Consider the following 12,150-nt stretch of genomic DNA (forward strand, 5'->3'; position numbering starts at 1 on the left):
GCCCTCTTTTGCCGCAAGGCACTACCGACTGGCCTTTCCCTTGTGCACCTTGCCGCCTCAGAATCACCATGGGGCTGCAGAGAAGCACACCTTTGGGATGCCAGGTGCCCTGTCGGTCAGAGCTCCTGCATTGCTCTTTTTCTGCGTATACGCTGCAAAAAAAAAAAACAGCACAGGCAACATTGCCCGGCAGCAGCCCCAGGCACTTCGTGCGCAGTGCAAAAGAAAGCAAAAGAAACTGCTCAGTGGCGGGATCGAACCGCCGACATTGGACTTGCACCCGGAGGTATTAGGTCCACATCATAACCAACTAGATCAACCGAGCGGCTGTGTGGAGGAGGGTCCTAACCCCGCATACTGATACTTTAATGGCGTGCCGTCCAGCAAACGACAGTCCCTGGCGGCCAGGCATGTCAGAATATTGCTTCCCTGACCTGAGGATGTTCCCGTGGGTTTCCTGGCACTCAAGCAAGCCCGCAGCAAAAGAGCGGTGACGGCCCCAGCGCCTCAAGACGCTGGCAGAGGCGTCATTCGCCAGCAAAAAAGAGAAGGCGTGACTGGGGATCGAACCCAGGTTAGTCGGAAGTGCTCAAGTCAGAACCGACTGTACTAACCACTATACTATCTCGCCACGTTTCGAGATGCCGGGGACGCAAAGTTGCGATAAGAACCACACAGAGCAAGAGCGCGCAGCATTTCATCAATGTGGTGCATTTTCAGCGCGCACTGCCCGCACTGTAGTGCACTGTGAGCGCGAGACTGTAGTGCATTGTCTCAGCGTGGGTTTGTCTTGCTGCAGTCAACCTGGGACCCGTTCATCTCACTTGCCTTGCTCTCAGCATCAGAAAGCCGGGAGGTTGAGCGAGCACACATGTTATTGCACCGCAGTCTTGTTCAAACCACTTGCCGCCGACTCCGCCCTGCTGCCCTCCTGGACCAGCGCATCATCGTCGTCATAGTCCAAAGCGTCGGCGAGACGCTCTTCGAGCTCAAGATTGCGAGCCCGCAGCCGCTCCAGCTCGCGCCGGACCTGAGCAAGCTCGCCGAGTCTCGAATCGGGATGGGTGTCAAAGCTGGCGGCAAGAGTTGCGCCACGTGAAGCCGCTTGACGCTTCGCTTCGACAAGATTGGCCTCCATTGTGCTGTCGAGCAAGTCACGTGAGCGGATCTGGGGAAGATGCACAAGGAGCAGCGTACCGAAGTGCGGCTCTGAGCTGCGCGGCCTCGTGCTCAACCGATGCGCGAAGAAGGTCGGCTTTCTTCCACTCGCCGACGAGCAGATTCATCTCCTTGCGCTGTTCCACAAACTTGACGAGGTCGGCGTCACTGGGGGATTGTCTGATCAGCCTTGCGCCTCCGCAAACGAGGGCCCCAGCTTCAGCGCACCAGATTGCCAGCGTCTTCGTCAGCGCCTCGATGCGATTCTCGTACTCGCCAATCCGGGCGATCTTCCTCGCGTCGAGCGTGACCTGATTGCGAAGGTTCATGAGGCTGCAGGCATGGAATTGTGAGTCCCGGAAATCCGCCTTTGCACGAGACACGGACCTTGCGCCCTCCTCGGCCAGTTCCCTCTCCTTCTTGCCGCAGCGGTCCTTCCAGTCCTCCAGCTCGGCACGAAGCTCCTTCTCGACGTGATCCCAGCGCATTCGGTGCTCGCGCAACCCCGACAGCTTGTCGCGCAGGTCAACGATGTGCGACGTCCAGTTGGCTTTTGTCGCCGCCTGCTCGGCACGGAGCTGGTCGAGCGCCAACTGCGTCGCCTTGAGCTGCGCGCGCAGCGTTCGGATAGTTCGAAACTGCGCAAGAACATCGAGTCGGCAAACAGCACGTGGACATTCGGCAGCGACGCACTGAGCTCTGCCGTTCCGCCTCGGCGCCTGATTCGAGGACCTTTTCGCGGTGGAGCGTACCCATATGCTGCAGATGCAGCTGCTTGAGGTAGCTCTGGAAATTGACTTCGCCCTGCAAAAGCACAAGCTCCGTCTCAAGCTTGACGAGCAGTGCGCCGACTTGCGCGGGCGTCGGCGCCGGCGACACGGCGCTTCGTGCGCCGCGAGTCGAGCTTGCAGCACTCGACGCGCCCACCGGGAGGAGCTCGGGCGAGAGCAGGCCGCCACCAGTACCGTGCGAGGTGACACCCGACGAGCGGCGCGACATGCTGGCCGGCAGGGAAGGCGGTGCGTTCGCCAGGTCGAGGGTGCCTGACCAGGCCATCGAATCACCGCCCTGCTCATCCGAAGCATGGCGGAACCTCGAGCCTGATCGTCGAGCGGGCGAGAGAGACGGCGAGCTGAAGGATTGGAGCGCCTGGAAGTTCGCGAAGTGCGTGGTCGCCGGCATGTGCGGTGTTGACACTCTCGCAGGTGAACCGGCGGCGACACTGGACGGGGTGGCCGAGCGCGCTCTTGAGACCGCGCGTGACAGTGGGCGGGAGTGGTCGGGCGAGGCGGGCTTCGGCGTCGGGACAGTCGAATCCAGCGGCTGACTGTCGGCGAGCTGGGTGGATGGCCGGAAAGAACGACGCTCGTCTTCCGCAAGTGCGGACGACGGCATACCGCGCCAGTCGTACGCCGTCTCGAAGTGGACTTGAGCGACATTGCGGTCGCAAGCAGCCATGACATCGGCGGCCTCGAGGCGAGCCCAGCGTTTCGTGTCAGTGAGCTCCGTCTCGGCGTCGCCATTGAAAAGTGCGGGGTGAAGCGTGTGGCCGCGCATAACGGGCTGCTCGAGTTGTGGGTCAGACTTGTGAACGTCAATTGACACCAACAGCTTCTGCGGACCTCACTGCGAGAGCGGACGCTGACTGAACTCAGGTCGATCACGCCGTCGCCAAGAGCACCCGGCCACTTCTTACCGCGCAAATAGTCGACGGGGTCACGCAAGAAGGCCGAGAAGTTGCACGGGTAGATGCCGTAGAGAGCGGTGAAGAGAGTTGTCGGATCGGGCAGACTGTCCTCGTACTCGTCGAGGAACCCATGAATATCTGCTCAGACGTCAACTGGGCCCAGGCTGAACGGTGCTAATAGGACGGCAGACACACCGTCTGCGGAAAAGGCTCCACTTTGTTGCGCTTCCTCGTCATGGTCGAACGACGGCTCCCACGAGACGGCACGGCCGTAGACCGCCATGATGCCGAACAACTGCTCGCCGATGATGACAGGCAGTGCGACGACGAAAATGACGAGCGTCTTGATCGAGAGCGTGACGATGGCGTGGCAGGAGACGGTCAGGGCGACCGTGACGAGGTTTCCGACGAGTGGGGTGGCAAGCGCATGATACGATTTCGCCGAGTTGCGGGCGAGGAAGGCGAGGAGAAGCGAGACCGACGGCAGAAGTGCAGGCACGCTCGGATTCAGAAAGGTAGCCACCCGGGCGAAGAAGGCCTGTTGGCGCAAGGAGAGTGAGTGCCGTCCGGAAGGACATGAATGCAGAATCGCAGACCTTCGGCGAGCTTGAGCCCCAGCTAATAAGGCATTCTTCGAGATTACGGATACCGTATCCTTCGTCGAGACCCTTGAGACGAGCGAGGGCGCGGTCCTCGTACTCGTTCAGTATGACAACCCCGAAGGGAGAAACCCACTCGTCTGAGGCGTCCACACGGTCTCGCGGCGCCGCCATACCCCATACAATCATCCTCGTCGCGGCAGACAATGCTTGGCGCGACACGTAGAGCGGCAACATGGCTGTGCCCGAATGCAGCGCGACAGGGTCCTTGCCCTTTCGCTCGGGCTTGCGGCCCCGACCCTGCGGCGCCTTGGTCGCAGCAGCGTCGCCTTCGGAATCGCGCGCAGTACCGAGCATAGTGCGCCGGAGAACAGCGTTCCACCAGACAGACCCGATATCGCGACGGCTGATGAGCGCCGAATCGTCATCGTCACCGACGTCCGCGCTGAGTTTGTCGAGCAGGACGAGGAAAGCGGAGACGCGCGCAATGTTATGCAGCTCGCGCTCCGTGCCCGGGAGCGGCTCAACGGAGGTCCAGATTTCGAGTAAGCCCTCCCGCCAGCGGGTGCGCTCGCGCTCGCCTTCCGACAGTCCCGCTGCGGTGCTCCCGCCGGGCGCCGATGAGGGGAAAGAAGCCGCAAACGTGCGAATTTGCTCGTCGAGGGCGGCCGTGACTTCGGATGGCAGCCCGTTGGACGGGAACGGGTCGGTGGGGGAAGTCGCAGAGGATGGCGTGGACGCGAAGAGACGCGAGAGCTGTCGCAGCGCCTCCTTTGTGGTCATCTCGACACTGCACAGCGACGATCAGCTCAACACCGTACCGGCAGCCTTGCAGGGGTGCACTCACCGCGCGAGTTCAAGTCGGACGCCAGACCGCGGGACGCAAGGTTCGAGGGTGCGCAGTGCCCTTGTGGAGGGCCAGGGACCGCACCGAGCGTTGTTCCTGGTTCTATTCGAGTGTCTCGGAGTATCAGTGCAGCGCTAGAGCTGCGCGTCGGCGAAAAGAGTCGCCAACTGATGAGAGGGCAGCGACGTCGCGACGTCGACCGTGTGCCAGCGCGACGAGTCCCTCTAGTAACAGAGCCTGTCACCGGGGACAGTCAGCGCCTGCTACCGAAATGATCGCCTTCAGCCATCCGTCGCAATGCTGCTTCTCTGCCTCTCACGCCTGTAGCACTCTTGCCGCCATGCGGCGCGGGCTGCGCACACCGCATACAGGCTCGCAAGGCCCGCTGGAAGGCGCCGATCCTTCTGAATGCTTCTTGGTCGCAACGGCTGGATACGAGGGCCGTGCGCTCCGAACCGGTCGCCGCGCAGGCGCCTGCTGCCCTTTCTCCTCAGCGGGCTCGTCCCTTCCTCGTCCTGACAGCCTGCAGGCTTGAACATGCAGACTAGACATATATCAGCTGTGGGCGATCGCTGCCGGTGAGGCACGGGTCGCACCCCGGCGCTCGCGACCTACTCGAGAGAGGGGCCGGCTCCGTGTCTCGCGTCGCCTTCACAATCCACTTCGGCCTAAGCTTGAGCTGATCAGCACGCACCTCCTCTAGTGCGGAGGCAAAGTGGTCAAGTCCAAGTTCCCGCGCATGCTCCTGCTCGACAGATTGTCTCCTCTCTTCCCTTCGACATTCCTCGCATTGCCTCGAGATGGCCACGCTTACTCCCGATATGGGGACCCTGAGTCCGGAAGCAGCGGCTGCGACTGCTGCAGCGGCTGCAGCCCAGATGCAGTTCGCCTTGACCCAGGTCGCCCAGCCTGTCGTGCGTCCCCCGTCCTCTCGTTTCACGATTCGAGCTGACCGGCAAGTGAGTTCGCGCACAGCTCATCGCCTCCTTCGTGACGTGTTCGCTGTACGGTCTCCTCCTGTTCCTCATCATCACCTACTTTGTGCGCTTTAGGACCGATCGACTCGTCTTCCGCCTCCTGGTTGGATTCTACCTCCTTTCCGCTACCGCGGACACCGCGATCGAATGCGGCTGGGCGTATGGCTACACAATCTCCGCCTTCTCAAACCCTACGGTATACACGGCCATCCCCTGGCCGTACATCGGTTACGCAGTCTTGTGCGTGTCTCCGCCTGTCACCGCCCGCGCTAGATCCTGACACAGAGATATCCTTGCAGGACGTAGGGCGTTCCTCGGCGCCGAGCTGATGTGTGGCAAGACACTCACGTCCTCACACGCAGGGGCCCCAATGTTTTGCTCGCTCAAGGTTTCTACACGTGAGTTGCATTGCTGACTACAGCCTGATCAATCCGCTGATCTGCTCTTACTTGTAGCTGGCGCGTCTGGATCATCTCGAATAAAAAGGCTTGGCCTTTGGCCAGCGTCATGCTGCTGATTCAGGTGGCCGCCTGTTGTGAGCATTTGCAACTCACTTTGCTAGCCTGGTACAACCTGACGCCGCGTTCGACCATGTTCGGATATCGGATACAGGTCTTGCGTTCTACCTCACCCACTGGGCGGCCACCGCGGACTCTATTCTATCATTCAAGGACATCAAGGTCAGCGGCTGACTACTTCTCGCTGAAAGACAATCGCTGATTCCCGTCGACACAGCCGGTCATGTATGCCTGGCTTGGATGCGGGCTTCTCTGCGACATACTCATCACAAGCGCCATCACCTGGTACCTGATGCTCAAGCCACGTCGCGAGAGGGCAGGCGTCGCCATGCGAGAGTGTGTCTGTTCTTTACGAATCCACTACCGCATTCACTGAGCTCCCCGTGCCCATGCCTTTGATAAGCAGCGGAGTCTTGCGTCAGATCGTCATCAAATCCTTCCAGACGAATGCGTTGTCCCTAACCATCCAGCTCGCCGTGCTCGTACGTACTGCTCGCGAGCCAATCGTGTCTGCGAGCCTGTCGTTGACGACTTTCCTGCAGTTGACAATCGTCATGAGTAGCGAAACAATGTGGTACACTGTGCCAGGCAAGTTCCGCCGCTAATCTTGGGAAACCCTTCGCTGTCATCGCTGACTCTTGCAGGACCGCTCACTCTCTTAATTTGCCCAGGCTTCCAAGAGAGCAAGATATACATGCTCTCTGTCGTCTTGACATTGAACGCCCGCTCGATGTCCGCTTCTGGCGACCAACACGACTTCACTTCAGCCGACATGTCGCGCAGCAAGATCGCGGCCCGTTCGACAGGCTTCAGCGCGTCGACGACCGGGGCATATCCCCCGACACAATCTCTTCAGGTGCATGTGCGTGAAGAGGTCAAAGTCGAGGAGGAAACAGACGAAAAGGGCGACTTCCCTTCTTCAAGCTCGATGCTCGCATCGTCGTCCCCTTACTCCGTTCGTTTCGACCTCGCGAAGACCGCCTTCGACGAGATCGAGCTCGGCAAGGCGGCACGTTATTGAGGAGTGAGGGTTGCAGTAGCCGAGTGACGGGCGGTCCAGCGGATCTTCCGCTTTCTCCCCCTTCTTTGTGACCTGTAGGAAATCAGAAGCTCAGTCAGATTGGCAGTTCGAGTCTGATGATTGGCGTAACGACTCAGCGAACGTACAGATGTGAGAACAGGAAGTCTCTTCGCCCTCCGTCATCTGGATCTTCTGTGTCTTGGTCCTACTACGATCTGCAGAGCACGAGAAGAGGGAGGCTACGACAACACGGCGAGCGACCTTTGCTTGACCCGCATGCCGACAAAACATAGACAGCGAGCCGACGTTTGAATTCTCAGGGTGTGCTGTCGACAAGCCAGAACCTCGCCCGGCTGCTGCTGCCTCCGAGTCTCAAAGCCAAGCGAGATCCGTCAAAACGTGCAGAGTTCATAGCAACAGCTGTCCCGCACATCACGCAGCATGCCAAACCTCCTACTTTCCGCACCGCGTCTCACCCTTTCGTACGAGGGCAAATGCGCGAGGATTGAAAGGAACGCTTCGACGCGAAGATGCACCATCGTGTCGGTTCACTAGCAAGAGGGTCGAGAGGACGGCAAGGCGCAAGCGGGTCACAAAGGCCGCAACGCGCACGCCTGTGAGCCTAAGAGATGCGCGCCCAAGCCTCCGGGCGATGTTTGCCGGGCCGAAACCCGCCATCCACCTCAGGAAGCGTAGAGCTGCGAACCACCGAGAGGCATGAAGCTCAAGCCGCGAGAAAGAGAGATGCGGGCCAACCTGAAGCATCAGCAGCGAAGTAGGAGCCGTCCAGCAAGGAAGCGCGAATCGCGTGCAGCTATGCGCGGACATGACGGCATGCGCGAGATCGCCATAGCACTGGCGTAGTCGGCAGCATGCGGACTCATAGGAACGAGTCGAGGGTGGTCTTACTGGGAAGGCTGGCGTCTACTGATCAGAGAGCATGGGCTCGATCGCCTGCCAGTAGTCCGGCGATACGCGCTTCTGCACCTCCTCCTTGGTAAGCCACGCGAAATCGACGATGCCCTCCTTCTGACTGGGAACCGCCTGCCCGCGGATCACGCGCATCGGCATGAAGAAGACCTGCAGGTCCAAATTCGTCAGGTACAGATGTTCAGCCACGCGGTAGCACACGCGCAGGTCTGGCTAACAACGGGAGGAAGCATTGGACGAACCGTCGCACCCGCGTGGGCGGGGAACTTCTTGACGTGCTCCGCCGGGAAGGCGTACTCGTATGCGCCAGCCGGGACACGCCCGACAGGCCAGACATCAACGTTCGGCCCAGTCTCCTCGTGCAACTCCCGCTGTGCTGCCTGTACGAGCGATTCCTGACCCTCAACGCCCCCTTGCGCTGCGTCGGATTGCAAACGAAAGTCAGCGCAGAAAGCGTTTCGCTGAACGGATGATATGAACGCACGGAACTGCCACGCGTGCTGGTCCCGCTTCTTCTTCAGCAGCAGGTACAGCGTGCGGTCCGCTCGCCGTTCCAAGCTGTGCTCGTCGCCAACACGGTCGGCCTCCGTCTCGCGGTGCATGAGCTCGGGGGCACCCTCAACCTCCTCGCCAGCCATTTCGTACGCCCTACGCTCCACCATGTCGCCCTTCTGCTCCTCCTTGCCCACTCGCTGGTCGAAGCTCGTGAACGCCTTCTCCGCCGCCGAACCCCGCTTGAAGAACCAGGACGTTGCGCTCTCGGCCGGCTTGGACAGGGCACGGTGAATGCGACGCTGGTACGCGTAGTATGAGCCCTCGAAGGGCGAGAGGGCGGGGAGGAGGAGCGGGGGCCGCGAGAGGAGGGCGGCGGCGACAACGCGCTGCGACGGAGGGGCCGATGAGCCGGCGGGGGAGGCTGCTGCAGCGGTCGACTGCAGACGAGCTGTTCGGACACGCAACGTGATGAGCGGGTGCGGAAGCCGGATTGTCAGAAAAATGGCCGGACACAGAGTCCGCCTCGAGCGACGTACCGGTGACGGAGCGGGTGGGCTGGGTGCACGAGCAAGATGCGCTCGAAAGCGCCCGTCCGAGCGCCGCAGGGGTTCGTGGTGCCATGGCTCGCGTGTAGCTGGGGAGAGCGACAGGCGCAAGATGAAGGCGGTCGTCTTGGCCGCGACTCAGATCGTGGCGAGTTGCGCGAGCAGTCGAGCTCGTCAGACACTCAAAGCCCGCTTACAGATCTCCGTGAGCCCCTCGAGCGATTTCTGTCACCCTCTCGCTTGAGACGCTTTCGCTCGCACTCATTCGTGCAACTGTGGAGAGGCAGAGCGCCCTATTAAGGCTTCAGCACTACTTCCCTTTGCTAGTGGTTATCCACACCTCTGCGAGAGTCCCGAGCTCGAGCAGCGTGGTCGCCGCCCGTCCTTCGCCGGCGTCTCCCTCCTGCGCCATGCTCGCCTGCCCCTTACCCGCCTCGACGACCTCGCTGTCGAGCAACAGCACCCTCAGACCACCAACACGTACAAGCCCCTGCTCAAGCGCGCAGAAGCGCATGCTGAACCGCACGTGTTCTACGGGCCCGCCCTCACCGTCGCCGTCGTCGAGCGGAGCTGCGAGCTCGATCTCGCCAAGGTCGCGCACGTTTGCGCCTAGCAGGACGACGCTTGAGCTCGGCAGCTGCAAGCCGCTGCCCAGTCGCGAAGCTGACGGGGAGGGCGTAGGGTGGGGAAGCTGGACGCCTCGCAAGGTCGGTGCGAGCTGAGCGTTTGCGCGCGAAGCCGGAGCGGCAGAGGCTGCGATCGATTCGAGCGAAGTGCGAGTAGAGTTCGCAAGCGTGGAGGCGCCCGGAGACGGTCGCAGCAGCTGCTGCTGCTGAAGGGAAGTGACCGAGGGCTGGCTAGACGGAAGGGAGCCGGGCAACTCGAGGGTGACGCTCGGTTGGGCGCCGTGACGAGCGGCGGGAGGCGCTGGATCTGCTCGCAATGGAGGCGGCGACAAGGCGGAGGGATGCCACGCAACGTGCTGTGCAGCAAGGTGGAGCCGTCGTTTCGACCCTGCTGGAAGCGGGGCCGTCTCGCGCAGGGCGATGACAAAAGTGACCGTGAAGGGCTCTTCGGCGCAGAAAGGGGCGAGGGGCGGTTTGGAAGAGGAGAAGGGCGTGACAGACTCGACGAACAAGTCGCAGGCGATACCATCGGCGGAGGGGACCAGCGGGCCGGACGAAGGGGGGAGAGGCGGAAGGGCCGGCGACTCGCCGACAGGGACTGATCGCCCAGGATGCAACAGCTGTCGGCCGGGAGCCGGTGTCGCAGTCGGCACAGCGAGGTTTTCGGCTGCTGCGCCTGACACGCCGAACTGCGGTACTCGGCGCCCGAGCGTCGACGACTGCAAGCGCCCGACCTCGCCGTGCGGTGTTCGCCAGACAATGTCTAACCGTCCCAGCCCCTGCGATGACCCCGGCGGGGCCGGTGCTGCGCCTTTGCCCGGCTGAAGGATGTAGAGGAACTGCCGTACGCCGCCGGCTGGAAGGAGCGCGTCGGCCCCTTCAAAGAGGGCAGCGCTGGCGTCGTCGAGGGAAAGCCCCGCTAGCGGATCGAAGCGCATCCGCTCGAAATACATGGCGTGCTCGCAGTGATTATGCACTTGCACCTCGAGGAAGATTTTGGAGCGCTCGGCAGGCGAGAGATACGACGTCGCCGTGGCTGGCGAGGGCGCATGGGCCTTGGTCCGCACCGACAGCGGGTTATTGACCTGAAACTTGTAGACCTGGCGAAGGTCCGGAAACGTGAGCTCAACTCGTGGATGTCCTGCAGGGGCATGCGCGTTTACCTTGCGGAAGCTCCTGCTCATCAGCCGAGTCGAGCCATCCTCGCCTTGCACCTCGGCGCCGTACGTCACGGTGCAGACCAGCGCGTGCGGTCCAAGCTCCTTCAGCTCGTGCGCGACAGTGGTCTCCACCGACTGACCCGGCGCAAGCATTCCGCCCGCCTCGTGCGCCTCCACGTTGGCGAGTACGATCTTGGCCGAGGGTCCTTGTGGCGTGAGACCCGTGTGCATTTCGACCTTGAGCACCGGCTGCGAGGCGATGCTGCTGGCATGAGCCGGAGAGCTGTGTAGGTCGTTGGAGAGAGAGAGGACGGCATTGAACGTCTCCCTGAGGGTGAGGACTTGGTCAGTCGGCTCAAGCAACTGCGCAGAGCACGGTACGCACCCAAGGTAGATCGTGCCGAACGAGGTCGGGAGGGACAAGGCCCCACTCCGCCCAAACCCGCTTGCGCCGCCAGGCCTTCTCATGCCATTCTCCTCGAGCTGCGCAAGCGAGTCTCCACCGGGTCCTTCGACATAGTGTCCGAGCGGGGCGGACGGAACGAGCGACGGTCGCGTTGAGCGAAGCACCTTGAAAGCAAGGAGGTGAGGCGTGCGATCTGTCGGCGAGGGCGAGGCCATCGTCGGGGGTGCGCGCAGAGCAGCGCGGTCTTGCTCGCCCACTGGGCAGTGTGCGCACGCAGCTGAGCAAAGTAAGAGCTGACGGCGGACGGTCGAAGCGGGGTGGGGTAATTGAATGCAACAAAACCATCTCAAACTGACAAGCAGCGTGTGGTACCAACTACGTTGCTGTCTCAACCGAGAACGGGGGGAAACGCACCAGGCTCTGCAGCGAGATGCGGTCGGGGCAGTGACTGAGACACGCTCGTCTCGCACGGGGAGAACGTGCGCCGCACTCGCTCTGCGCCCATCCGCTCGTCTGCTGGACGAAGCGCAGTTCCGTGACGAGAGCGCGAGCACGCCCCCTGCGAGCGCCCTCACCGAGTCTCAGCAGCTCGCTGCGCCGCTCCGCCCCTCATCGTCTCCGGTTCCGCACATTCGGCGAACGACGCCTCCCTCCAACCTAGCCTGTGAGTCGCGCGTTCGCCTTCAGGAGCCTCATTGCAGGTGCTGCCTCCTCGGACAGCCCCACATCGACCCCCAGAACTGCGTATGGGCAGGCTCGTCGTCTCCTCGCTGTCTCGACCGTTCATTTCAGACGGAGTCGACTGCCTTCAGCGGGACCTGGCGCGCGCGTCGGCACGATCCTCGCACTTGTCGCGTTGCAGTGTACTCGCCTACGTGCGCACTGGGCTGGGAGCGAATTGGCTTGCGACTGCGGGCTTGACGTCGGATCGTCGACCAGTGGCTGGGGTCGAAGATGGACCAGCAGAGTGCAGCTGTGGGGCAAGGGTCGTTGTCTGTGACGGGCACCGACCTCTGTGGATTGACCCGGCACTACTATCCGGGACCGGCGTGGATCTCGGGTAGGGCGGTTGCCCTTGTCCCGCACTCAGACGCACCTTGTCTTGGGCCGCACCGGAAGTCGCGCTGACAAGGGTTGGACGTTCGCAGGTTCCGAACGTCAGATATCGCTTCCACCCTGCC

General features: G+C 62.0%; 5 protein-coding genes across 5 annotated transcripts; 2 read left to right on the forward strand and 3 right to left on the reverse strand.

The window, feature by feature from the left end:
* Window positions 1-874: 874 nt before the first annotated feature.
* JCM10292_001764 (uncharacterized protein) lies at window positions 875-4,227 on the reverse strand (the record flags this gene model as incomplete). Its single annotated transcript, XM_076650036.1, has 8 exons — window positions 875-1,142; window positions 1,198-1,326; window positions 1,387-1,491; window positions 1,546-1,796; window positions 1,852-2,721; window positions 2,781-2,983; window positions 3,041-3,383; window positions 3,442-4,227. 8 exons carry the CDS (start codon window positions 4,225-4,227, stop codon window positions 875-877), a joined length of 2,955 nt encoding a protein of 984 aa, XP_076504330.1.
* Window positions 4,228-5,112: 885 nt separating this feature from the next.
* Window positions 5,113-5,960, forward strand: JCM10292_001765 (uncharacterized protein; the record flags this gene model as incomplete). Its single annotated transcript, XM_076650037.1, has 5 exons — window positions 5,113-5,205; window positions 5,267-5,508; window positions 5,631-5,666; window positions 5,724-5,803; window positions 5,881-5,960. 5 exons carry the CDS (start codon window positions 5,113-5,115, stop codon window positions 5,958-5,960), a joined length of 531 nt encoding a protein of 176 aa, XP_076504331.1.
* Window positions 5,961-6,516: 556 nt separating this feature from the next.
* Window positions 6,517-6,807, forward strand: JCM10292_001766 (uncharacterized protein; the record flags this gene model as incomplete). Its single annotated transcript, XM_076650038.1, has 1 exon — window positions 6,517-6,807. The coding sequence occupies one exon, from the start codon at window positions 6,517-6,519 to the stop codon at window positions 6,805-6,807; it is 291 nt and encodes a 96-aa protein (XP_076504332.1).
* Window positions 6,808-7,731: 924 nt separating this feature from the next.
* Window positions 7,732-8,853, reverse strand: MRPL17 (mitochondrial 54S ribosomal protein mL46 MRPL17; the record flags this gene model as incomplete). The annotated part of the gene is made up of 4 exons (XM_076650039.1): window positions 7,732-7,887; window positions 7,980-8,155; window positions 8,222-8,680; window positions 8,769-8,853. The coding sequence occupies 4 exons, from the start codon at window positions 8,851-8,853 to the stop codon at window positions 7,732-7,734; spliced, it is 876 nt and encodes a 291-aa protein (XP_076504333.1).
* Window positions 8,854-9,087: 234 nt separating this feature from the next.
* JCM10292_001768 (trafficking protein particle complex subunit 13) lies at window positions 9,088-11,184 on the reverse strand (the record flags this gene model as incomplete). Its single annotated transcript, XM_076650040.1, has 3 exons — window positions 9,088-10,503; window positions 10,567-10,891; window positions 10,949-11,184. The coding sequence occupies 3 exons, from the start codon at window positions 11,182-11,184 to the stop codon at window positions 9,088-9,090; spliced, it is 1,977 nt and encodes a 658-aa protein (XP_076504334.1).
* Between the last annotated feature and the right edge of the window lie 966 nt (window positions 11,185-12,150).

Source organism: Rhodotorula paludigena, assembly GCF_050403205.1.
Source record: "Rhodotorula paludigena JCM10292 DNA, Rt_paludigena_JCM10292v1_ctg31, whole genome shotgun sequence".
In the NCBI taxonomy this organism is placed as follows: domain Eukaryota; kingdom Fungi; phylum Basidiomycota; class Microbotryomycetes; order Sporidiobolales; family Sporidiobolaceae; genus Rhodotorula; species Rhodotorula paludigena.